Genomic DNA, 26,411 nt, shown 5'->3' on the forward strand with positions numbered 1-26,411 from the left:
ATCTATCTATCTATCTATCTATCTATCTATCTATCTATCTATCTATCTATCTATCTATCTATCATGCCTTCAGTTTTGGTTATCAGGCCATTTCCAAATGTTAATCGTGCTACAAAGAAGATTATTATTCACAAATAGTGAAAAACAGAAAAACAAAATGGACTTTCCTGCAAATTCACAACAAAACAAAGATTAATTATGCTGCTATAGGCTTAGACTTTTATCATTTTGCTTAATTCTATAACTATTCTCCCATTCTGCAGTATTTTATAGTTCAGTCTCTAACATTATGCTCTCTCTGCTTTTTCTAATAGTAGCTTCATCTGGTCTGTTCCTGTCTGGCTGTGACATCATCCTGGAAAGAAATATCAGTTGTGCTGCTGCCATCAATGCTTTGTTTACAGATGTTGGAGCTTGGCCTGTTTTTCAGTGTAGTCCTGTTACTGTGACTAACTGTATGTGCTCTCTTTTTTCTCTGACATGGCAGCTGGCCTGGAGCTCCTCTGCCTGGTTGTGTCTTTTTCTGGACTGGGCTGCCTGTGGAGGTATTTAACAGTTATCTTTTGTATCTCTGCTTCATTCTGCATGTCTGCTTCTGTGTCCTTAAACCCCAGTCGGCCTCAACAGACGGCCGCTCACACTGAGCCTAGTCCTTCTAAAGGTTCCCTCCGAATTTTCCTGTCCACTGTTACTACATGCATGCTTGGTGTGAGGGATTGCTGAAGAGTCAATACAATCAGCTGGTTTTCCTTAGATGGAAAACTGAACCAATCTGACTGCATGATCTGGTTGTATTGTCTCTGTAAAGTGCCTAGAGATGATGTGTTGTGAATTGGTGCTATATGAATAAACTGAATTGTATTCAGGACTCTACAGTCCTCCAATAGCTTGTTAAAGTTTATCACAGTAAGAGGAATACTGAACAGGCTTGTTTGAAAGGGTTTCTATAAGAGAGACTTTTCTCTCAAAAAGAATTGTTTCATCATCATGTAAAGATTTGCATATTTGGGGGAAAAAAATGCTCACCAACCAAGCAGATTATATATAACGAGGAACTGATGGCTTGATATTCTCATTCATGATGTTTTTGGTAAAGAGCATAATTAATGATTCCATTAGTTTTGGAAATTATCCCGTTCCTCAAGCTACCCAATGTGCTCATATTATCACCTCTTCATTGAACGCTTGGAATGACGTTCTTTTTCTGGATGCTTTATTCCAGATGTAATGGGTTACTCGTTCACTTCTAAGCGCCTCTTTTCTCTCATCGACAGAAAGAATATTTTACTCTGAAAATCTTTCATTTTGTTTGCAGTCATCTTAGCCGTGAAACAAGCTCCTAGATGTCATGTTTCCCCACTCTCTGTTTTTTTACTTATGAACACTAAGAATGGGGCTTTAATGAAGGGAAGTAATTACTTTTTCATATCAAGCTTGGTTGATTTGGATAGCTTTTAAATCTCTTAAGATAAAAACATAAAATGAAGGAAAAGTATAAGGTGTTTAATACAGAAAGGAAATACAGACAGATCTACAGAAAGATCCTATGTTAGGACAGCTGTAATGCAACAATATGTCTGTGCTGGTAAAAGAAAGGCATTTAAGTGTAAATTTGTGGTTTTTGCTTTTCAATGCATCAGACTCTGGGATGTAGTAGACTGGGTGTGGAGGGGCTGAAAGAAAGACCCATCAAAACAAAACAGAGCTCAACATTAATCTGACCTACAAAGCTGCATGAATGAATCTCCACCAGCAGCAAAGTCTCATGCATCCACCAACGTGCAATGTGGGAGGAGCTAGGGGTGTTTTCTTCCTGTGGCCTGAGGTGGTCCCACCTTACAACCTGTGGCTCAGACGAGCTCATTGGCTATTTGTCTCTATGGAAACAATCAGGAGCACAATATAAAATATGAGCAAAGAGTGTTGGAAAGGCAACAAAATCCAAAGACAGACAGAGAGGAACAAAGAGACAAAATGGGAAGAATATATCTTAGGTCCTGTATTTAAAGCTTAAGCAGTCAGGATTATCTGCTTTTCTTTAGCACTAGAGAAAGCAAAGAATCAAAAGGGGAAAACACAGAAAAAAGGTAAATCGGATGTAATGCTATGCAAGAGCCTCAAATTCTCTTTAACTTCAAATAAAGTCCTGTTAAATTCTTGTCTTTGATATTTCTTTTTACATTTAATACAATAAAACAGAAAAAAAAAATATGTTCTTATGACAGCAGCAACTAACAACACCCTAAAAACCCTGTTTAAAACTGGTCCTTCATAAGTTTTCAAGTTTTAAGATATGTTTCAATAAGAATGATTCTTGCCTTTGAAATTTGAGCCTGTTTTGTCTGACAACAATTAATTTCTGTGGATTTAGAAAACCAAAAAGAATGCAAAAATATCTAAATATTATCACTCATTAAAATTCAAAAGAAGGTTTACCTCTGATGAAATCAATTAAAAAGATATTAGGTTTTGGAGTAAAGTTTAAAATTGTTTAAAAGTCATATTGTTATTGAGTGATTTTCCTTTTTTTCCACCTTTCTTCATGCATGTTTTTTATGTCTCTAAATTGTATGCGTGTTCTACATGTGTTTTTGATGTTGCTGCTTCCTCTGCTACACGTTTTATCTTTTGGGGGAAAATGATTGATTGATTTAATTATTTATCAACTGAATGACTGAAAATGAAAATGTTTTATTTTAAAATAAAAGCATTCATTGTCATCTTAACCCCTGGGAGGAAATTAACAAAAATTGTATGTATCCCATATACAAGGGGTGAGTTAAGGTTCAGTCATCTGATCAGAATGTCTGATGATGGTTTTCTGGACCAAAATTTCCATCTAGCCTATGAAGAATAAGTAATGTCCTCAATAGTTTCCAAAGCCAAGGTGACAATTGAAGAGGAAATCCTTAAAACATCCAATACCAGCTTCAAAAGCTGAAAAAAAGCAATATGCCATTTTTACAACCACTATAGTGAGAAAACTAAAGTAAAATACAACCATTTGTTTTGAAGCACTGATTTTAAGACATTTGTCCTAAAAAGTGCAAAGAGCACCACAGCCCCATGCAGAGGAACTGCATTTTTACCCAAATAGCTCTCTCTCTCCCCCTCTTGGTCAATAACAGTATTAAATATCTTCCACAAGTGTGGCTAATATGAAAAAGAATCAATAAACTCAGTTGAGCTTCATCAAGTGAAACATTTAATGTTGCAGAAATTGTTCTGACATACAAAGTGCAAAGAAAACAACTGTCATCTGGTCCTTCGGCGTAATAAATGAATCATATTAGTAGAAAAAGCTGCAATAATGTGAACAAAATGTTAGCTACCATTCAAAAACAATATTTGGATTAAAAAGACCTGATGGATATACAAACAAAAAGAACAGGATTTTAAATGATGAGGCACTTCAGGTGAGTTAATAACCGAAGAAATTATGCATCATCTCCACCACAGAGCATCAGTAAAGCCTTCCTGTAGTCACCGCTCGTATCTCCCTGTATCAAACACAAACAGCAATCATTGCAGACATTATTGTACGTCCAACATGCTTTTGTGCAGCAGGGCTTTATTTCTCGGTTTATGTACCTTGATCATTGAGTGCAAAGAACAAGCAAACATCTTCCTGAACTCGGCCCGGATGTCCAACATGTCGACTTCACTGCGAGTCACCATCACTCTAATTAGAGTGTTATCGTCAGTGCCTGCACCCTGAAACAAACATTATAAGGTTAGGGCTTTAGATGATTCTTTGCATTATTGTTGAACCTGGCATTTAGATACTGCAGCATAGCTCTTATCTGTTTTTTTTTGCTACGGGAGACCCTGAGGATAAACAATATAAAGAAACAATCTCAGTATGTAAAACCCATACTGAACACTGCTAACCCCTCATGCAGCTCTCTACTCTTCTCTGTCAACATACCTTTTGTCTGCACTCTGTCAGTGAGGATCTTGGTTACTAGAATTTTTACATGGACACTAGGGATGGTGAAAGTTCATCCAGCAAACCACATATTACTGTAGAACGCAATGTATGCATGCATGGCAGCTGAAATGCTAAAGCCCACTAGACATTTCATCCTTATCCAACATTTGAGAATTTCAGTATTGTGCACATAAATACTGTAATGCTACTGAGATTAAGGATACCAGATCTTCACTCTCAATAAATCAGTAATGAGGGTCATTTGAATTCACTGCACTGGTTTTTATGGTTATTTGTGAGTCAAACAAGTCCAGAGCTGCCACACACAACCTTTTAGATGCACTTCTTCGAACCTATTTGAGTAAAATTGTTTTCTTGTCACCGGGCCTCTGCAGAGCTGAATAGCTTGCTAAGGAGGGAAGTTTGATAGGGGTACGCTTGAGAAGAGCTGCATCTAAGCAAAGCCAGACTGAAGGTATAGAGGACCGGATATAGGCACCAACGGTGGAGATTCATCCAAGACATCACAATCCTACCTGCTTTAAAAGATAATTGAAGGTCTCAAAAACTGAGAGATGGCAGGTGAAAATCAGGGCAGCATAGGAAGAACTAATATCCATACTCACAAACATAAGCTAAAAGCATTTAGCTAGGCCAATAAACCAAAAACAGTTTTCCTTTTTTAACTGCAGAAAGCTGGGGAACCTAGTGAGAACCCATGCTTGCAGATGTAAACCATGCAACCTCCACCAAAAAATGCCAAGGCAGGGATTCAAACCATGGACCTAATTGATACAAGGTAAAGCTCACAATAACTTGGCCATTCTACACCTGAATAACAAATATATGTTAATATAGACTTAAATAAATTAAGAAATAAATATGAATAAAAAAATATATTGTTAAAAAAAAAAAAAAAAAAAAAAACTGTATCCAGATGCTGCAAATTTGTGTTGCCTTACCTTCATAGCATAGTAAAGAGTCTCAGCAAAATAGGCTGGAACACTTCTGGCACACTTCACTTTAAAGGAAAATTAAATCAGACAGTCATTGGAAAAGAGAGGATATAGAAATACAGTGGGTAAGAAATGTGCGTTTTCTTACCTACTGCTAATAGCAGGTCCCTCAAGCCTCCAGATGTTTCCCTCTGAATGCTCTCCTCCATCTCATATCCAGACAGTTTCATGTAGGCATCGAACACTGAAATAAAGCTCAACGTTTCAAAAAAACTGAAAAGGGTCAACAAAGGTTGACTAAAAACAACTTTTATTTCATTCTTTTTTTTTATGCAAGTTTCCCAAAGAAATTAAAAACAGTTGGTCCACAAAGTCATCCAACTATGTTCTGTTCACTATGTCCTCCATCCATGGGAAAAACATACCTTTCCTCAGGTGTTGTGCGCTTCGATTTCCCAGAATGGTGACAAATGATTGTTCATCGGTTCCAAACTTCTCCTCTCCTGCTTTAAACAGAGCCTGCAAGATGAAAAAACAAAAGATCTCATGTATTCCATATATTTAGTCTTTTTTAAAGCTTCTACTATACACAATATACACAAACATCTTTCAATCTAAAGCTTGTGAATTTCATTCAAGCTTCTGTCTATATTCATCCTGTTGATCAAACCTAACTGGCTCTAGACTGCCTCCTACTGGTACATGTTTTCTTTGCAGTCATATGACCACATTTCCTTGCATTTAACCGTGAGGAAAATGCGGCGAGGTTTGGTTATGCACAACTGTGGCTCTATGGGTACAGTTGTAGTCCAGTTACTATTCAAAAAGGTTTGTTTTCTCAAAGAGGGTAAAAAAAAGGCACAATGTAAGCTAAAAACCGAGGCATGAATGGAAGAGTTTTTAAACCTCCCAATAAAGGATCTAAATGAGCAGCAGTTGTTGGGAGTTTATTTTGGTGGTTCCCCCGATTATTTCTGTTCAGCCATGAAGGCAATCACTGTTCATAAGTTGCTCTTTTAACCTAATCCACATTTATACCAACATAAAATTGAACTTGGACAGAGGAAATGTTGATGTTCACCTGTTTGAGTTAATTTTCAAAAATGTGGTCTTTTCCTGTTTTTGCTAGCTTTGTCACACCTATTTTTGTTGTTTTAATTTGATTTTTAATAATAAATACAGATAAAATGAACAATGACACCATATAATTACACCTCTCAGTAAAGACTTATTACCAATAATCAGTAATAATAAAGTTAATATATATAATGAATCATTATTATAGTATCACACAAAGAGAGTAAATAGACTAGTATTTTTTTTTGTCAGAAAGGATTATGTTAAAAGCATACATTCAAAAAAAAACATTGCACACATGTTATTTTTTTAACCTAGCTTCAAGAGGCAGGATGTTCCGTTTCCCTCATATTAACAACTGTTCTCTATCTGTTAAATCTTTAATTTGTTTGGAGGCATCATATTATATCTATGGATTGCTCTTATGTCACAGTAAGGAGAAAGACAGAGGGAGCTAGAAATATGAAACAGTCACTGCATATTGTTTCTAAGAAACACTGCAATCCAGCACTGAGTTATATTCCTTTAGGAACGTTTTTCAAAGTACTTTAGAGTAGGTTATACTACCATTAAAGATAAACCTAAAAAAAAGGAAAAGAAAAAAGGACATACCTGAGCATCACTCTCGATGTTTCCCTCCTGGATCCCCGTCTGACGGCTTGCCTGGTGAGAGATTAAAGAAAATACAGTTTAAAAGAGAAGAGGAGAAAAACAAAAAAAAAGAAAAGAGGAAATGCTCAGACTGACCTGAAGTAGAATAACTAAGAGTCTCTTGAAGTGACCTGAAGTGTCCCCACATACATCCTCCTCCAAGTCATCGTCGTACTCTTAGGTAAACAGAAACAAAACCACTGTCAAACCCTTTTCCTTTTTCTTATAATTTGGGTCAAAACAACCCAAGAGTCACTTTCATTAAGCAAAGAGCCCCTTTGATCCTAAACACGGTGTCCTTATGAAGCCAACAGCTATCCAGAATAGGATGTTCTTACATATGTTCAATAAGCACAATTATAAAGCTAGAAACAGCTACTTTTAAAACACCCATAACATTATGGCCACTTGCTCAATTCATTATGGTGGTATCAGGAATAACAATATTTTATGATAATATCATAACAATAGAGGTAATTATATTTAAAAAAATAAAATAAAATTGTGGGTTTTTTGGTAAATGTATGGCTGTGACTGCAGACAGTCATCTCAGCCCCACAGTCACACCCACAGCTCTACATAAAGACAACCATCTCAAATAGTCTTCCTGATGCACACAGTAGCTCAGATTTGGTACATGTTTAATGCTTTACTGTCTGAAACTAATAGTGGACAAAACAAGTAAAAGTTATTTGGACGGTTCAGCTACACTAATTATTTATCGTTGTGACAATAATTCAAACTTCTTCTCGTGAAGAGAATGTAACAAGATAATGAAAATACACTTAATGCCCCCCCCCATAGGCATTAATAGTATCAAGCTAAGCAGTGATTGCGAGAAAGGATTGGTAGTTCAAGTGTTACAATAACCTAATGTTGGACCTTCTGACATCAGTCAAGTACTGGTAATGTTTCTCAGTGCTCATAAAGCCGGAATACTTTGATGTGGATAAGTGTACTAATTCTCTGCAGGGTGAGCTAATGGAAAAATGCAGACAACAACACAAAGACTGAGGCATTTAGTAGAACAGATGTTTTAGTGCTGTAACGCAGCAGAAACCAAACCACCAGAAAGTCTTGGTCTAGTTCTAGAAGTGCTTTGGTTGAAAACTCCTAATAGATGTTTATGTTAATCTCGATTCTCACCCTAATTAGGGTTTAGTGATCTCAACTGTCTGACACCAGCTGAGAGAAGCAGGCTCAAAGCACACAGACCAAAACAGAAAACCTGAAATCCAAAGGCATTTTTTAAGCACGTCAGTTTATAAGCTATGTGACGAAGACATGAAGGGATGCTGGAGCTTCAGTGATAGTCATAATCTTATGCTTGATCTGATTGTGTATGACTATTGATGCTCTGGTCAAGGCACCTGACCTCTACTTCTTATTTTTCTTTATACTTTCTGTTCATAAGAAATGTTGTGATGAAACTAGCTTTCTCTGCACAAACATATACTTCAGGGAAATCAACAAACAGTCCTAAAAAAGTGCACTGTCCAAAAACAGCAAACTAATGAGGGAAATACCAGGATGCTGAACTGTTATTGATGTCAGGTTAAGGTTTAACCCAGGTTTTGCTTTAGGAGGAAGGCAGAGCATTTCTCTGGGTGTCTTACCTTGTCTATAAGCAGCAACAATGTCCTTCACCTGCTGAGCTGTTCTTGAAGCAAGTATCTCCACCAGAACCTTCTCATCTGTTCCTGCCCCCTATAGGGAGAAAGGTGGAAATGTCTAAAAAAAACTGACATTGATGTGAGAGTACCTGAAATCTTTTTATCAGCTTCATGTTTGTTACCTTGATAGCATTTCGAAGGCATGTCACATCATAAGTAAGAGGCAGGGTCATAAGAGCCACAATCAGTGTCTCAAATTTACCACCAAGCTCTCCCTTGAGGTCATCCACCAGGTCCTGACAAGAAGGAAAATAACAATTTAAAGATATTTTTGAAAGCATATTTTTTTATACTGCCAGTCAAACAAATTGTTTAGACAAGTTCCTGATCTGTAGAGGTGGATCTTCTCACTGCCATGTAATTTACCACCTCTGGAAGAAGCAGTTCTACTCTACACCAGAAGGGAGCAGCAGTGATGCCATCAGGGGGATTTTAAATGGCTGTAGAATTGTAATTTTAATTTCTCTCTGAATATGACATTTTATTTCATGACTGGTTACAAAATCTATTCAAATATTGCTGCTGAAATGCTCAGATTATATGTTAGAAATTAAGATTTAACTCAGACAGACCAAGTTTAACTGTTCCAGTTCCTAGTTGAAAAACACTGGGGATGACTAATTAGTTACATAACAAGCAAACTTTGTCAAAGATACAAATTAAAATACAACTAATGCACATACATTTTTTATACTACACAGAAAACTTTAGGTAGTTTAACAAATGTAAAATGTTGCCATTAAATTCACTTCTAAATATGCTTTATTTCATAGTTGTGGGTTTCGTTTTTTGGTGTTTTATCAGGTTTGTCACAATCAGCACCAGCAGGTAACCCAAGGATCTTTCATCACAGTCTTTATTAAAGCTCTTTGGTAACCATACAGTCACGATGAGCTAAATGCACATAGTGGCTGTCGTCACCATCACACATGCATTATGAGGGCAGCATACAAAGGGAAACAATAATTCATTTAAATGTAATAAACAACGTAAAGTTAAATAGCTATAGTGTTTTTATATTTAGTAATTGAGAAACTCCCTTATAGTTTCTTTAAGCCGATGATTAAAATGGACAAACAAAGCATGAGGCAGTAACTGGTTGGCTTATATTTAAATTTTCCAATTAGTTTTTTCCTTGTTTTGTTTTTACTTTATTTACGTTTATTTATTCTAATTTCTAATGTGGCCAGTATTACAATGTTTATTTTAAGATTCCCTCGCTAATGAATTAATTAGGTTACAACCCACATGCAAACAATTCATATTTGTCTTAATAGTTATTTTGTTTTTTGAAACTGCAAATCAGTACTCATATTAATATATTTCCTTTCTACTTTTAGTATATTTGAATAAAAACACTGTGGTAAGGTGACCAGATTTCTGCAATCTAATCTGGGGACATTTCCAGCTCGTAGATAGAAATAAATACATTTCCCGAAAATTAAAATAGGAAACGGGGACAGTGCTGCTTTCATCCATTTTTACATATTTATTAATATTTAAATAAAATTTCAAGTGTGAAATCCAGGTATGCGCCTCTTCAATGTCCTAAGATTAATAAAATTAATCAATCTGTTGTGTTTATTAGTGCCATCCGGTCATTCAGTCTTCTCTGTCTTCTTCCCTTGTGAGCAACATAACATTGTGTTTGCATTAATAGTCTTTCGGAATGTCCCTCTTTTTTAATCCAAAAAATTAAAATTAAACCCTTTTAAACATATAAAAATAAAAAAAACATATTTTTTTCCTGCTCTCTGTTTTACTCTTCTAAGTAGATTTTTCTTCCCTCTCTTAAACTGTTCTATCCGTTTCCCTATTTTCCTCTTATTCATTCTTCTTCCTGTCAGTTTTCTAATCTTCTTCCTCTCCTCTTCTCTTCTTCACCATATTTAAGGAGGGGCAACACTGTTGCTTTAAATATAAACTAATTTTATCGGCTCATTAAGATTTAAACCAAAGTTTCCATCTAAGCCCCTGCAGTAAGCATAAATTAGAAATGTTTGTGGGGTTTTTTTTATACTTTCATTCATTTTTATACAGACTTAAATTCATGATAAACCACGTGGAAACATTTGATACTAGTTTAAAGGTGGAACCCAGCTGTGCTGATCAGTTGGAGAAACATGCAGTCTGACCTTCCCAAACAGAGTCTTGTAGGCGGCCTTGATCTCCTGCCGCTGACCGTTGCTGCGAGCAGTCAGCAGCTGCAGGATAGCATCTTCGTCAGTCCCTATGGCAACAAGCACTATGGTTACTCCGCAGAGCTGAGATAACAAGTCTCACATGATTATCTGTGTTATGTAACAAGAACAACAAGCACACTCTGTATGGTGGATTCTTGGCTGGATCGGTTTATCCCATAAACGCAGCATAGAGTCAAAGTCTGCTGGTCTGCTTGTACCCACAGAGGAGTATCATGTTACCCTCAGTTGGTCACGTGTTGATGACTCAGTGCTGGCTGTGTGGGTGGAGACCATCGCTTACTACACTGGGGTTGATTTAAAGAGGAACTCCTGACAGACATTAAACCGTTCTTCTGCAGTTTTAGCTCAATTTCTGATAATAGACAAGAAGATTACCGAGTCCTTTCATGGCTTTATGCAGAACCTCTGCATCTTCACTTGCATTGAAGTTGGCACTGGCTTTAACAGTTCCTCTGCTGGCCTGAAACAAGGAAATTATGGACAAATGAAAGGGATATTTTACAAAAAGCCAGTAGATTCCCGCCGTGCTTCTAGGATAGAACAGAATAGAAAAAGTACAATAGGCATAAGGTAATATGCTACCAAATGGGTCTAAACAAACTAGTTAAAATATTTAAACATATATTCAAATGATAGGATGGCAAGAAAAGCAGCAGGACAACATATTAAAATAGTAAATGATGCCTAGATAAAAGCTGAAGATATTTCATTTAATCAGACATCTAAAGCTTTTTTATCCATTGAAGCTACCTTTGCCATCAATATTAATATTTATACAATTTAAGGCTAGAGGAAGATGTGTTTTACTGTAGAAGACCACTACTGATAGGTTATCAAGGAATGGGATTTTTTTTTTTTTTTTTTTGCTATCTAAAAGGTAGTGCTTTAACTTATTGCAGATAAAGGAGAATGATAGAAGCAGTTGTTTGACAAAAAAATAAAATCAGGAAATTCATGAAAAGTAGAAGTGATCCCGCTCTGTTATATATTGTTTTAGGGAGAACATTACTCATAAAATAATTCCAGTTTTTTTTTTGTTTTTTTTTAGCAGACTTTTTCTATTTATCTTAATTCAGTGTGTTAATCCAAATTGGCAAGATTCATCCTAATCAGTGGTATTTTTGACAGTGAAATAAAAAGTGTGGGTTGGTAACCTGTTGCACAGCAGGTGTTGCTAAAATAAAAGCCTTTAATGTCCCTAAAGCCGGAATTTGTGCTCTTTTACAGCGAGCGTGACACTTTTTTTTTAATCTTGGGAAACATTTCCCGTTACTCACATGTAAGATCAAAGCCACCACTCAGGGGAAAAGTAGAAAAAACAGGATGCAGTTAAAGAAAGCAAAAACATTGTTCTGACAATGGAGGACAAATCTCTGCAGCACATATGAGCAGTGACAGCATGCAACTATTGAGGGGATCTCAGAGTTTCTGAACTTTAATCAAATCTTTTTACCAGAAGCTTTCACATCCTGCAGTGGTGCATTTCTAAACATTTGCATGTCAGCTAGAACCAGCATTCCTAAGACAGCTCCTCCCTGATAACATGGATGATGGTCTGCAGTCCTGTAATGGCAGGAGCTCTCTATCTTATTCTCTGTAATCAGATGGAGAGAGAGGCGCCAACTACTCACATCTGCTGGACTTGATGCTCGTTTCTGCATCTTTATGCATTTAGAACAATTGCCTTTTTTAATTCAATCCAGAAAACAGGCAAAAAACTGAAACTAAAGACTATCAAATTATATAAAGACTGTTCCCATCAGATTAGTTTAGAATGTGAAACATCTGTAATAAATTAGCTTTTTCTTCCTTAGAGGGAAGAAGATTTACAGATTTTTGCAGAGGAAAAAAAACCCCACTGGAATGCTTCTGGAATTCTGACCCTGAAAACATGGAGGAGAAAGACTGGGTGGAGGACTGTGTCCGTTTCAGCAGGTAGGAATTCCAACATGTCAATAAGCCTCACTCTCTCTATCAACACACTCAGCATCAGGAGTTAAATTAAATCTGGCTGCTCAGGCACACAGCTGATCTTTAGGATAATTGAACAACGTCGAATGTTTCCTCTGGTATTTGTGGCAAAGTCTGCTGAGCAAGTTTAGACATGGTGACATACGGAGCCTCCATATAGCTGCTAAATCATAGGTTCACGTCTCTCCTCCATTCAACTTAGGCTGTTATAGAAACTTTCTATGTAGCCATGGATAGATGAAGAGAGAGCGTCAGTGTGTAATGATTAAAACATCATTTATAGATAACTGTAGCATCCAGTCTGCTCAGTCATTGTCTGCCTTCTCAGGTCTAAAGTCAGGTGGTTCAGCCTGTCACCAGCAGATTCTGCCTTCATCTGCCTCCTCAGGCTTGCTACCAGTCTGTTCTGCCTGCAGTCATGAATGTTTAATGCAAACTGTTTTCAAAGAAGCCTTTTAACCCTTTTAAAATTGTAAAACACTTAGTTCAGATATGTTATTTCATATATGTATGCTCAATAGTAGGGTTCCAATGGAGTTTGGAAAAACGCAGGCCATCGCGTCCTAGATTCATTACCGTACCTAATGTTCTAGCATTTGATTTTTTTTCCCCCATGTTTTTTTTTTTTTTTACTTTAATTCAGATCTATATATAGTGTTTGTTTCCTAAAAATGTTCAATTTCAATCTTGTTAGAAAAAAAAAACAAAGTTTAAATTAAAGTTTATGTATTACTAGCAGATGGCTTGTTCTTGCATCAGTCCCATGTAGATTACTCCCAAATGTTTTTAGGGTGGATTGGTGACCTTAGAAGTTGACCGTCTTTGATGTAATTCACTAACAATCAGCTTTGGACGCATGTTTATCTCTATATCCTGCGCATGAGGTAAGATCAGATGAGAAGCCATTTCCTGATTTATAATATTAAATCAGGAAATGAATACACAGCTGTCTTGCTTACACTACATGTTATTCTTGTATGTACTATGATGAAGGGTGGCTAGGTCTAAAGGTCCTTTATTTTATAAATTAATTCTCTAGGAATAAACTCATAAAGCCAAAAAGGAGCAGTATTGAACATTTTTCCTCCGTACACCTCTTAGACAATATTACCATCATCGCTACCAATACAGGCAATTGTTTCATATACAATAGTTTTCCCAGTCGTTGTCATTGTTGGGTGTAGTCTGATGGATTTTTAATGCATAACTGTAAACACACATTTTCCACTTTTCTTAAGATCCCCCTACTTAACAGCACACTTATTTTCTGATTGATAGAAACTTGTAGCTGTTATTTTTTTCCTGTGTTTAAAATTACTGCATAGTCTCTAGATATTTCTGGTTATGCATTTTACCCTGATCATATGCTTTCATTTCTTTCTGGGACATGTCAGTTTTACAGCTAAATGACAGTAACTGTTGTTTGGTTCTACTCTGTTTGTAGACACCCATACCAACTCCAAAGGGTAACATTGAAATTAAGTGGTTTTAGTTGTGAAAACAAATGTGGCAACTTAAAACTGTCATTTTGCAATGTTTTTTTGTTTTTGTTTTTTTCCACCTAAGGAGGGAGGGGTTCTCTATCTTAACACCCTTGAGAAAAAAAAGAAAAAAAAAAGAATAAATAATAAAATATTGTTGCGTTTCATCTGGCTATGTTATTGGACTGTAACATACAGTCTCCACCCTGTCTGGAGGAGAGAGCCAGCTGATGTGCCTTTAAAAAGAGAGGGAGGGAGGGAGGCTGCAAACGTGGAAATGAGCATATTTAGAGGACAGACAGATTCAGGGGCCCACCCAGTGGAAAACAGGGGCCCACACCAGTGAGTCATGCACCAAACTTCCCCAAACTAACCTCTATGTGCTGCCATGGGAGCATGCGCGTACACACCCTTCATTACACATACTTTTAAATGAAACTTTGATTTTCTGAAAAGTTTAAGATTGAAAGACGTTTCAAAGCCTTGCAGCTGCATTTATTTCACGGCCAACAAAGGAGGAAAAGATTCTGACAATTATACAAGGAGAGCAGAGGGCGTGGCCACAAGTTCAGAACCAAAGAGTCACATATTTACATGAATAACGGATTTAGTTCTAGGCTCTTTGTCTTACACTGTTATAAAACCTGATGAAGAGCTTTGGAATAACTCACCATTCTGAAGATATTCGATGGGTTTTCAAAAGTTAGAAGAAAATCTGTAAGAAATAAAAAAAAAAGTTTACACCAAACTTTTAGTTAAACATTGACTTTTTACAGTCATTTCATCTTTTTTTCTCATGCTTCCTGGTCTATCTGCTCTAAATTATGGCAGCTGTCTCACTTTTAGGTCTATGTTCCTCTAGTTTATCCAAACAGGCTGTTTTCTGGCTCCTCTCTGATGCGCATAAAATGTTTTTTTTAAGTGGACCGCCTTGATGGGATCGGCGTCTGCGGGAAACTTACCGCTGAGCTGGAGCTGCAGAGAAAGGAGCAAAGAGGAGAGAAGGAGAAGGAGAGGAAACCCACCAACATAAACTCTCTGTGACGTACGGACCACACCCCGGGGCGTCCCATGACGCCAGGCAGCTGCTCCTGAAGCATTATGGGAAATGTTGTTTGCATACAAGAGCTGCTTAAAACCTTTATTTCTTTATTTTTTACTTCTAGACATTATTTTTCAATTTTTACCTAAGGTAGCCTACATCTTTCAAAGATTGTTTTATAAGTTCCAATAAGTTGCGTGGAAAAGGCAACTATATCACTTTCAAATACTTGATTTCTAGGTCTATATATATATATATTTGACTCCATTTAACAAATTAAAGTGTTTATGTTGTTATTTCATATGTTTAATTTAACATTAACTGGTATTTAATTGTAAAGCTGGAAGCAAATAGAGTCTGCTTTTGATTTGTTTGATGTGGCTAGTGGAAACATAATTTTGACCCTGAAAAGAAATTAATGTTGTTATGTCTAAAGTACACCCAGACAGTGCCGCATTAATCCAGCAGAGTGTTGGAGAAACATGAAGATTAATTTAGCTTGGAATATATTTTTCCTCACCACCTGATAAATGTTCATCCTAATATTTGTTGATTTCCTAAACAAATTCTTTTTTGTTTTAATGCAGCTATAATATATCCCTGTACTTCCAATGTCTCATGTAATGGATGAGGCACATTGTTGTGAGGGCAGAAGAAGAAAAAAGGTTTCATATTGCAGAAACAACTTAGGTGCTGAAAATTTTATGAAATGGAAACAAGATATTTGCAGGTTATTATTTATTTATTTTATTGCAGTTTGTGTTTTGATGCCAAATATAAAACAAGACCTGAAAGAAAAATACTCCTAAAGCCGATGTATAGACACCTGATCCCTACTAAACCTTCAGATATTTATAATTTTTAAACATAATTAGATAAGAGGACAACCAGGAAACATTTAGAAGAATCACATTTAATGTTGCATTCAAAAGACGCAAATGTAGATCATATTTGTGAAATAAAAGTAATGCTAACTCATAGCTACAGGTTCGATTAAGGTAAAAAAACGTAACCTTGTATAGGTGCTGTTATGTAGATCCTATCACCATGGAAACAGACTACATTGATTGGCTTTGTTAAAGGAACCACTATTCATTCTATTGCCTTCTTGACCAGGCATGCTAAAAATCCTCATGCTGATGATAGGTCACCATTTAAACAAAAAGCAACACTTATGAGTAAATACCTGGAGATCCAGTGTGACTTGTTGATTGTTTATACATTATATTGGGATTTATTGTGACTGTCCAACTCAAGCTGTAAGAAGGGAAACCTATTTTTTCACTTTCCTTTGTTTTGTTATTTTGACAATACATTTTGTGAAAAGTCTGGAATGTCCTGTAATAGCACTGAGGATTTTTTTTATTCAGTTACTAACAGCTTTGCATTAATTGAACATCTAAAAGGTTTAAAGGAAAAGTCCAGTCAGTAAGGAGGGACAATGCATCATTATCTTTACCTTAAACTAACATGTTCGCAGTGATTTAATGAATTTAGCATTAATCAGTAAATAAATAAATGTAATAATTTTTGTAGCGATCACTGATCCGGGAGGGGCCCAAAATATAATAACACCTCACTCCTGAAATCTTCTGGCAGTGACGTCACGGTGCGGTATGCCTAGTGTCATTCTCCCGCATTACAAGCCAAATCATTGGGGAGCTACTAGACACATCTGCAATCAACAACAATTACTTAAGATTTCCAGAGGACTTCGCCATTGAAACTTGTGAGAGCTATAATTAACCTGACAATGCCCACGTGCATGGGAGTGGGATGTTGCAATAAATAGGTTTGCCAACTTGAAGAGGGAGGATTTGCCATTGAACTTCTGGCCAGAGAAAAAACGCGTAATATGTAGCTAACATTTCAAATAAGAATGTTTTCAAGATGACTTGGATAATAGCGTGTAGTGACAAACACCAGATACAGCACTGGGACTTGCTTAACAGCCATTACCGCACCGCACCGGTAGGTGGCAGTAGCGTTCTTTGACAAACATGGATGTCTCCAGTAAAGCACATTCAAATGAAATTTATTCTTAATTAAAAGCAATTATCATTTATTGAACAGTATGTAATCAATTTATATTTATAGTACTTTCAGAACTTTTAATTCTGAATATGGACAGACTATTCCTTTAAAATTTCATGAAGAGAAAACTTGAACACCAGATTTTAAGCTGTATCACAGATTCTAAAATGAATTTAAGTCTGGATTTGACTAGGACATTCAAAACCACAACTATATGCATTGATCTAAGTAGTGGGTAAATCGTAAAAGTAGCTACATTGAGGAAAATAAGTATCTGAACACCCTGCTTTTTTGCAAGTTCTCCCTCTTAGAAATGAAGGAGGGGTCTGAAATTGTCATCGTGATCCATGTCCACTGTAAGAGACATAATCTAAAACAAAAAATCCAGAAAAAACAATATATGATTTATTCATTTACTATCTATTTATATGATACAGCTGCAAATAAGTATTTGAATACCTGTCTAGCAATCATTAGAAAATGGAAGAAGCTAAACATGACTGTCAATCTCTCTTGGACTGGGACTCCATGCAAGATCTCACCTCGTTGGGTCTCAATGATCCTGAGAAAGGTAATAAATCAGCACAAAACTTCACGGGAGGAGCTGGTCAATGACCTGAAAAGAGCTGGGACCACCGTTTCCATGGTTACTGTTGGTAATACTAAGACGTCATGGTTTGAAATCATGCATGGCACGGAAGATTCCCCTGCTTAAACCAAGACATGTCAAGTTTGCCAGTGACCATTTGGATGATCCAGAGGAGTCATGGGAGATATTAATATAGTCAGATAAAACCAAAGTATAACTTTTTAGTCATAATTCCACTAACTGTGTTTGGAGGAAGAAGAATGATGAGTGCCATCCCAAGAACACCACCCCTATTGTAAAGCATGGGGTGGTAGAATCATGCTTTGGGGTGTTTTTCGGCACATGGCAGAGGACGACTGCACTGTGTTAAGAAGGGGATGACCAGGCCCATGTAATGCCCTGGTTATCATGAATTTGGGGAACAACCTCCTTCCCTCTGTTGGAGCATTCAAGATGGGTTGAGGTTGGGTCTTCCAACAAGACAATGACCCGAAGCACTCAGCCAGGACAACCAAGGAGTTGCTCTCCTTGGTTAACATGGATTTTCTGAGGTGTTCAAATACTTATTTGCAGCTGCATCATACACATAAATAGTTTTAAAAAAATAGTTTAAATAGTTTTAAAAAAATCATACATTGTAATTTCTGGACTGTAGGTTTTTTAGAGTATGTCTCTTACAGTGGAAATGCACTTACAATGATAATTTCTGACCCCTCCATGATTTAAGGGGATGTGACAGCCTAGTGGTTAGGGCATAGAGCTTGGAATCCTGAGGTTCTGAGTTTGAGCCCCACTCCAACAGACTGCCACTCTGGTTCCCTGAGCAAAGACCTTTAACCCCACACTGCTCCCTGGGCACTGCACAATGGCAGCCCACCGCTCCCCAAGGGGATGGGTAAAATGAAGAGAGTTAATTTTGTTGCTCTGTACTTGTGACAGTGTAATGACAATAAAATACTGGGGGGGAAAAATTCTTAGTGGGAGAACTTGCAAAATAGCGGAGTGTTCAAAGTGGATTCTGAACTACCTCACTGGCAGCCCACAGTATCTGAGGGCACAGGGCTAAACTCAGATAGGTTGGTTTGCAGTAATGGGGTCCCACAGGGAACAGTGCTGACACTGTTCCTGACAACCGTTCCTGACAACTCCCCATGCTGCCATCCCCACAAGTTCTCCAACGATTTTCTCCATAGTTGGCCTCATCACAGGTGGGAATGACTTGGAGTACAGACAGTGGACCCAGAACTCTGTGGCTTGGTGACAGCAGAACTACTTCTTGATTAATGCAGGGAAAACCAAGGAGATTCACCCACTGACATCGGTGAACATCCAGGGAATGGACATTGAGATAGTGGACTCTTATATGTACCTAGGTGTTCATTTGAATAACAAACTGGACTGGACTCACAAGAAAGATCAGAGCAGACTCTTCCTGCTGAGGAGACTGAGGTCTTTTGGAGTGCAGGGGATGCTCCTAAAGACCTTCTCTGTTGTGACAGCAGCCATCTTCTATGGAGCCGTCTGTTGGAGCAGTGCTTTATCTGTTGCTGAGAGAAAGCAGCTGGATAAGCTGATCAGGAAGGCCAGCTCTGTGATTGGAGGCCCTCTTAAATCAGTGCAGGAGGTGGGAAACAAAAGGATCCTAACTAAATTAAAATCTCTGTTGGATAATGTCTCCCGCTCCATGCATGAAGCTGTTGCAGAACTTGAGAGCTCCTTCAATGACAGACTGCTGAACCCTTAATGCAAAAGGGGGTGTAATTACAGATCCTTCCTCCCAGCAGCTGTAAGACTTTATAACCACTGTTCCCAACAACCTCAATAAGTTGTTACATTCATGCAGATTTTGCACAGTTCCTACCTTAGTCAGCAAAATAACATGATGCTGTCATTTTTCACATCTCTGATGTTGCTATTTTCAAATATCCATTACTGTAAAAATGTCCATAGCTGTATATTGGTTGTTTATTCTCCAGGCGCACAGTTTTATATTGTTAAAACACTTTACAGTACAGTATTTGATTGTTTATCTTTTAACTCTTAACTATTATGTTATTCTTATACATTTTTTAAGGTCAACATTTGTGTGAAAATTTTTTCTATAATCTTTCTGCTGCTGTAACACCAGAATTTCTTCATTGTGGGAAAGAAACTGTATCTAAGCATGGAATCGTGAATGAAATAAGATTACTGTGTAAATATTAACCTATAATCACAGAGCTAAAATGGGCCAATATAAGGTCCCATTAACAACAGCTAGATTTAATTATAAGAAAAATAGGGGTTTAAGAAGAGTAAAAGGTTAAAAGTTATGCAAAGAGAGACATCGTTTTGTTTTTTGGTAAAGATTCATTCAAAACATGCATTATTCTGAACTATTTTCAACTTTTGACCCTTTGTAAGATTCCTTCACTATTAAATTAATATGGTTTTAAAATAACGGATATGATCAAATAACATGTTTTTGATTTTGTATTATTTACTTTGTTTGCTTTGTTAAAGAGTAAAAACTTGACCAGAAAAGCTATGAATAAATTGCCCAGCATAGATGTCATCTAAAACGGAAATAGGTGTTAAAATAACCAGACATTATCGCTGCATATGTATCAGATATAGATACAACTAAGAAAATAAGCATAATTTGAAAAAAGGGTACATATTCTAGTAACAGAAATATTGGGCAAGCACTTTGTGCTTAAAAGCTATATATAAAAAAAAGGATTGCAAATTCAGCGTGTAAGAGGAAAGCGTCATGGAATCATGTAATCTCTTTTATCTTTAGTTACAGCGCCATCTATAGGACAGGGCATGAAGGTCTGAAAGGAGCTGAATCATTTGGTAGGGTCGTTTGGTCGAATCTGTATCATTCTTATTCTAAGAACATTTTATTTATTTTACAGGACAAATTAAAATTCGCATTAAAGAGATGGGCTAAACAAAACAGTTAAATAAAAGAGTAAAAAAATAAGTAAATAAATACTACAAACAAAAAACTGCATGGCATGACGTTTGCGTCATTTATTGGAAAAAGGAAATTACAACAGATACCACATAAATGTATTGATTGGCCAATGCTTGAGTCCTATAAAAGGCCTACACCCTTACTTCTCCATCTAGCGTCTAACAACAAATAATCATATCGCAAAAATGGTAGTTGTTTTTATTATTTATTTTCCCTTGGTTTCTTAAAAAAAGAAAGAAAAAACGGTTGAATTCGGTTTTATTTACTCTTTAAGATAAACAGCAACAACAATAAAAAAACAAAAAAAAAAACGGTTGAATTGATTGACTGATTCCAGCCAAAATTGTGGGGGAAATTTATGAATCTATGTTGGATCTATTTAAATCCACCACTATTCTCTCCTTCTTACACTTTTTTTTTTTTTTTACATTTAACCATAAACAGATGCAAGACTCTGAGGTAAAAATGTGATCAATATCTCATATATTTGTTTGTTTCTGATTGTTTCTAGAAATTCCGAGATGCAGTTACTGTGATCTGGTGTCGAGCGGTGGGGGTCTAATTTTAAAATAAGAATAAAATACAAAAAAAAAGCGCATTCATTTTTGATGCCAATGTTTTTAAAAGCATATCAAACAATCACTCGTTTCTTAACGGGACCCCTTTTTTATTCAAATCTGCACACCAACGGTTGTTATATTCCGAAACTCCCCCATGTCTGTTGTTAAATGGTATGATCCTTGGGCTATAAATTGATTGCGCCGTAATCTTGAGCAGACCGGTTAAAAATCAGAGCAACTTCGCTGCGTTTAACGGTTTCTTTGCTGAGTCACTGCCAAACGTTTCTGAAAATGGAGTGGACTGCCATGGAAATTAACCCCGTGGTGCGAATTTGACTACTTTATAAATATTTGAATATTTTTTTCAGTAATGAAACTGAAATAATTCTGAATTCCATGTCTTGATTCCATTTCAGATACTGAACAAGGTGGGTATCAAACCATTAGAATCATTTATGGCGACCGTTGGTATCTGTTAAAACCCAAGTGTAAGGTAATCTTTTTGTTTTTCAACGAGGACTAATGAATTATGAATGTAGGCCTCCGGCAGAGGGGTGTAGTATAGTTTACTTCATACTGTTATCTAATTAATAACTTAATATAAACAACAATGAGCAAAAGATGCGATTATTTCATGTTTTTTTTTAAAGGGTTTTAGCATCCTTCCTGTCTAGGCTGCAGGGTGTGGTCTGGACCACGACCTAGCATCTTTTAGTCGGCTCTGTCGGCATAACATCCAATTTACTTCCTGTTGGAAAAGTTGTTTGCTTCTAATTCTAGAGTTTTACCTGTTTCAGATTATGTGCAAGCTCGGTGTAAGAGGAGACTGGCGTTTCGTGGATATTTTAGATCTGGATGATGACAATCTTTCCAAAGTCCCGAAGCCATGCTGTGCCTTAATGCTACTCTTCCCCTTGACCCCAAAGGTAATTCATGTCTTTTGGGGGATAGGTCTGTGGGATGAGTTGGTAGAGGGGTAAGAAAACGCAGTTTGATGTCCATGGAGCAGACTGATAATCAGGAAATGAATCAGCAGATGTCTTCCTCTCTGTTCAGATTTATTTCTATGGCACTGAAGGAGCATCTTAATTTGGAGAATGATTAGATAACTTATTTTTCAAACTGAAATGAAAAGTTGGTTACAAGGTGCAATATATTTCCACCAATCTGTTTGGTCTGACTGAATTTGACCAAGCAACAACTTGTCTGCAACAACTCCTTCTGATAGTTTTTTTTGAGAATCATCATACTTTATCAGAATACTTGGATTCAGCACCTTGTAAAGCCAGCATCTATAGCAATCAACATTTTGTGGGTTTATCCTTGTGAAGTGAGCCAGGCTGTCAAGTTGGCAATCCTTAACCATGCTCTTAATTACTGTAAAACTTTGCATTTAATTTATCTACATGGATCAATGGATGCACAAGCAAAACTTTAATAATGCTACACATTCAAAAAGTTAATTGCACATTCTCAAAACAAACCTACATGGGATGAAATTACATTTCTGATTTTCAAAAGGGCCATAATTCCCTGCAGGCCAAAACGTAGCTGGGCTTGGCTGGTGCAGAGGAGCAGCAGGCACCAACCAGCTCACAGTGCAGCTGCCATGTGTTTTGAGTCTCAGCCTGTTGACTTTTGCCATCCTGAAACACTAAATGCATGCACTGTTTTTGAGTGATCACTGATTACAACTGATGGTAAGGATGCAAAATTATCTTTACTGTAAAATTTGAGACTTAGAATTTTATGATTTAAAAACTGTAAGCTTGGGTTAAATGCACTAGACTATCATTTTGTTTCCTGGAATGCCAGTGGACAGACTTGAAGTATGTTCTCTAGATTAAAGCAGCACTAGTAAACTTGACCACAGCATTGCCTTACAATGTACTGAATTTTTATTTTTGACAGATGGGTGTGCCTTGATGCTGTGTGGGCTGCTTTACAGCAGTTGGTGCTGCCTCCCCTTAAACATGAGAGCTATAACGAAGCTAAAAGTTGTGGGGGAAACTAAAATTCCACTTCCTTGATCAAACATATTTTTGGCGTCTTATTAACTACATGACTTTAAGTCTTCTGGCCTGAGAATATCTGCCTTCCATCCATTTTCTTCAGTTTATTTACATATTCCATATTATGTTTCATGTTGCATGATTGTACCATAAACAATTCCTAGTTTGTGAACTCCTTCACTAACGATGGCAATAAACCTGATTCTGATTTTATCTGGGGCTGGGTCGTGGAGGCATTGGTCTAAGCAGAGATGCCCAGACTTCCTGATCAACACACACCACCTCCAGCTATCTATCATATTCCAAAACTGAGGGAAATTCATTTTATTTTTGTATACATTTAGTTTTGGATCAGTGCTCTTACCAGCTGCTTTTAGGGGTACTACGCCTCAAAGTTGCAGGTCTAGCTCCCCTACAGGCTAAAAGTTGGTCTTTAAAACCCACTGCTTAATTTGGAACCTTAAACTGTCCCAGAAGTAGAGGTTAAAAATGTCCTTTAACAGAAGCTATGCAAGAGCAGTATAATGCTTCAAGTACATTATATTTGGCTGCAGGTTGAGTAGACAATACTAACACTCATTCTGTGTCTGTTCATGGCAGCATAAAACCTTCAGAGATGAGCAAGCAGACAGGGTTTCAGGAAACTCTCCTGTCTATTTCCTGAAACAGACGACCTCTAATTCTTGTGGCACAATTGCCCTCCTGCACGCCGTTGCCAACAACAAGGCCAAGATGTCTTTTGGTGAGTGCACCAATGCTGGCCTTTTTAACAGAAAATGTTGCTGCTTATTTTTTATTGGAAACAAACCTTTTTTACATGGACAATTTGCATGATAACCATGCAACCTCAACGGTATGTTTGGATTTGGTAAAGAATTTTATTCTCGTTTGTTTAGTCTTGATCTACTCGGCATTAAATCATTGGCTTAGTAACACTTAGTTGGATTAGATTACATTCTTAATGTTATAAATGCTTTAGCTGACACTTTTCCTTGACAAACTTGTTTAGACGGCAGCTCTGTCCTGAAGACCTTTTTGGATGAGACGGCAAACATGTCTCCAGACGATCGTGCCAAACATCTGGAGGGGAACAAGGTGAGATTAAAGGTTAAAACTCGGATGTAAAATTGGTTTCATTTCAGTGTCAACTTTCCTGAATGGACAGAACAAGCTGAGCATTTTGGATAAAATCCAAACTGGCCTGAAGCTAATCTTAGGTTTAGCCAGTTTTAAGTTTTGTCACCACACGAGGGTGCTATAGGCTAAAACTTGAATTGTTTTAATTTTGCTATACACAATATTTTGTCAAACTGCCAACTTTTTATTTCCTCTAGGAAATCAAAGAGGCTCACAATGAGGCTGCAAAGGAGGGACAATGTCGAGTAAGGCCTATATATGAACTCACCAGTTGTTGGCTCCATTAAGATTTGAATTCATTCTTCTTAAACTAGAAACAATTACTGTAATGTTTGGCACATACTCAACTTGAGTAGGAACTGGGGTATTGGATGTTAAACCAGAGTATCTGTTTTCATTTATACAGCCAGATGCAAGTGAAGTAAACTTCCACTTTATTGCCTTTGTGAATGTGGATGACCAACTATATGAATTTGGTAAGCATGTCACTTTTGACTTCAGTGTCCATGCTTTGAACATTGTTTCCTAATAGTGCTGCATTTGGATTATAGATGGGATGATGAATGGACCCATCAAACATGGAGAAACCAAGGAGGAGTCCTTTGTTGCTGTAAGTGAAACTGTCACTCTTCTCTGCGCACTTATGATCCGTACATGAAAAGCATTCACAAAGCCCTATTGTGATTTTTTTTTTTTTTTTTACCACTAAAATATACAAGGCAGTCCTTTTTTTTTTTTTTCCCCCCTAAGATTATTTAAGAATAAAGTGAAAAAAATTTGCACAATATACTATACAAGCTCATAGACCCCATAGTACCGTAGTTGCACACAATAAGCCAGATGCTGTCAGTATGCAGTTTAAGCCATAATTTAATACTGCATTACTGTGGTTTACCCAAACGTATTTGCTAAAAAGAAATGAACAGATGGTATTAAACTATTCAAACTGTCTAAAGTTTCACTTGACGTCAAAATTAAAGATGTCTGTCTCTATCTTGTCGGCAGGATGCAGCCAAAGTGTGCCGTGAGTTCATGAAACGAGAGGAAGGTGAACTTCGTTTCTCTGCTGTGGGTCTTTGTAGTTCTTAGATTTTCATGTGACTGAATGGAGCAAATTGTAAGCCACATAGTTCAAGACCATTTACATCAGTTAACAAATGACCCTCTGTGCACCTACATCTGGAGGCAATATAATCCTCACCCCCTCAACCGCAATGGGTTGGCAATAGCTCAAACTGTTTTAGTTGATGATCCAAGCTTAATAGTGATTCATGAACACCACTTATCTGTAAAGGTTGTGAAATGTCACCTGTGCACGTGTCATTCTAATGTTTCCTTGTATTCATCTGTCAAAATTAATCAGCTTTAACACCTTTTGTGCCAACAAGAGCAAAATGCAGTGGAAACCTTAGGTTTGTTTTACTGCATGCCTTATTTGCAATGTGGTTTACAAAAATGTGTTATGTTCTGATGTTTGAGCACTTGTTTAGGGCAACACTACATTTAACAATCGCATTTCTTTAAAGGTCAAATATTCTAAGTTTCTAGTCTTTGAATGCACTTGTGAAAATGGGATCCAGTAAAGAATGACCAGTTCAAGTGCTCTTGCAAGTTGGGTTTGCTAGCTTATGGTAACTGCTTCAACTTTTCAGATTGTTTACCTTTATGCACTTTCCAAGCTGTTTGCTGGTGTTTAGCAATGCGTATTTAATAAAACAAACTTGGTTACATGCCTCCATGTGTGCATCTGGTACAGATACAGCTGAAGTTCACAGCTTTCCCAACAAGACCTACAAGAACTTTTTTTTTTTTTCTCAAACCCATTAACAGCATATTGCTTCTCTAGTAGTTTTTTTTTTTTGTTTTGTTTTTTTTTCTTCTTCTGGCTCTATAAGGAATACAGTATTTAAATTATACCTTTCACAACTTTTTCTTGATTTGAATGTCTTGACTTTTCTGGCTTCAAATGACTCAAGAATCTAGTTCTTTCAGTGGTTTACTTTGTATAAAATGGATTCAAAAGTTTCACTGTGCTCTAAAAGGCAAGTGAAAAAGAAAATCAAAAGCTAATTTGTCCTTGTAATACTTTATTTTGCCACTAGAGGCACTGACATAACATAAACAGTCACTT

General features: G+C 36.9%; 2 protein-coding genes across 4 annotated transcripts; one reads left to right on the top strand and one right to left on the bottom strand.

The window, feature by feature from the left end:
• Nucleotides 1–3,182: 3,182 nt before the first annotated feature.
• Nucleotides 3,183–15,077, bottom strand: anxa10 (annexin A10). Of its 2 annotated transcripts, none has more exons than XM_015383887.1 (13): nt 14,907–15,077; nt 14,616–14,659; nt 10,868–10,952; nt 10,424–10,518; nt 8,411–8,524; nt 8,232–8,322; nt 6,712–6,791; nt 6,577–6,627; nt 5,313–5,406; nt 5,036–5,131; nt 4,894–4,952; nt 3,592–3,714; nt 3,183–3,500 (listed from the first exon to the last, which is right to left on the bottom strand). In XM_015383887.1, exons 2-13 carry the CDS (start codon nt 14,616–14,618, stop codon nt 3,438–3,440), a joined length of 954 nt encoding a protein of 317 aa, XP_015239373.1. In that variant the 5' UTR covers nt 14,619–14,659; nt 14,907–15,077; the 3' UTR covers nt 3,183–3,437. The 2 variants fall into 2 exon arrangements, with proteins under 2 accessions (XP_015239373.1, XP_015239374.1); XM_015383888.1 differs by lacking the exon at nt 14,907–15,077 and adding an exon at nt 14,785–14,885.
• Nucleotides 15,078–21,337: 6,260 nt separating this feature from the next.
• uchl1 (ubiquitin C-terminal hydrolase L1) lies at nt 21,338–26,088 on the top strand. Of its 2 annotated transcripts, XM_015383848.1 has the most exons (9): nt 21,338–21,455; nt 21,548–21,559; nt 21,929–22,057; nt 23,744–23,885; nt 24,153–24,238; nt 24,478–24,525; nt 24,687–24,756; nt 24,832–24,890; nt 25,286–26,081. In XM_015383848.1, exons 1-9 carry the CDS (start codon nt 21,423–21,425, stop codon nt 25,367–25,369), a joined length of 663 nt encoding a protein of 220 aa, XP_015239334.1. In that variant the 5' UTR covers nt 21,338–21,422; the 3' UTR covers nt 25,370–26,081. The 2 variants fall into 2 exon arrangements, with proteins under 2 accessions (XP_015239334.1, XP_015239335.1); XM_015383849.1 differs by lacking the exon at nt 21,929–22,057 and having other exon boundaries at nt 21,355–21,455; nt 25,286–26,088.
• Nucleotides 26,089–26,411: the final 323 nt, after the last annotated feature.

Source organism: Cyprinodon variegatus, unplaced genomic scaffold (genome assembly GCF_000732505.1).
Source record: "Cyprinodon variegatus isolate N-32 unplaced genomic scaffold, C_variegatus-1.0 Scaffold296, whole genome shotgun sequence".
In the NCBI taxonomy this organism is placed as follows: domain Eukaryota; kingdom Metazoa; phylum Chordata; class Actinopteri; order Cyprinodontiformes; family Cyprinodontidae; genus Cyprinodon; species Cyprinodon variegatus.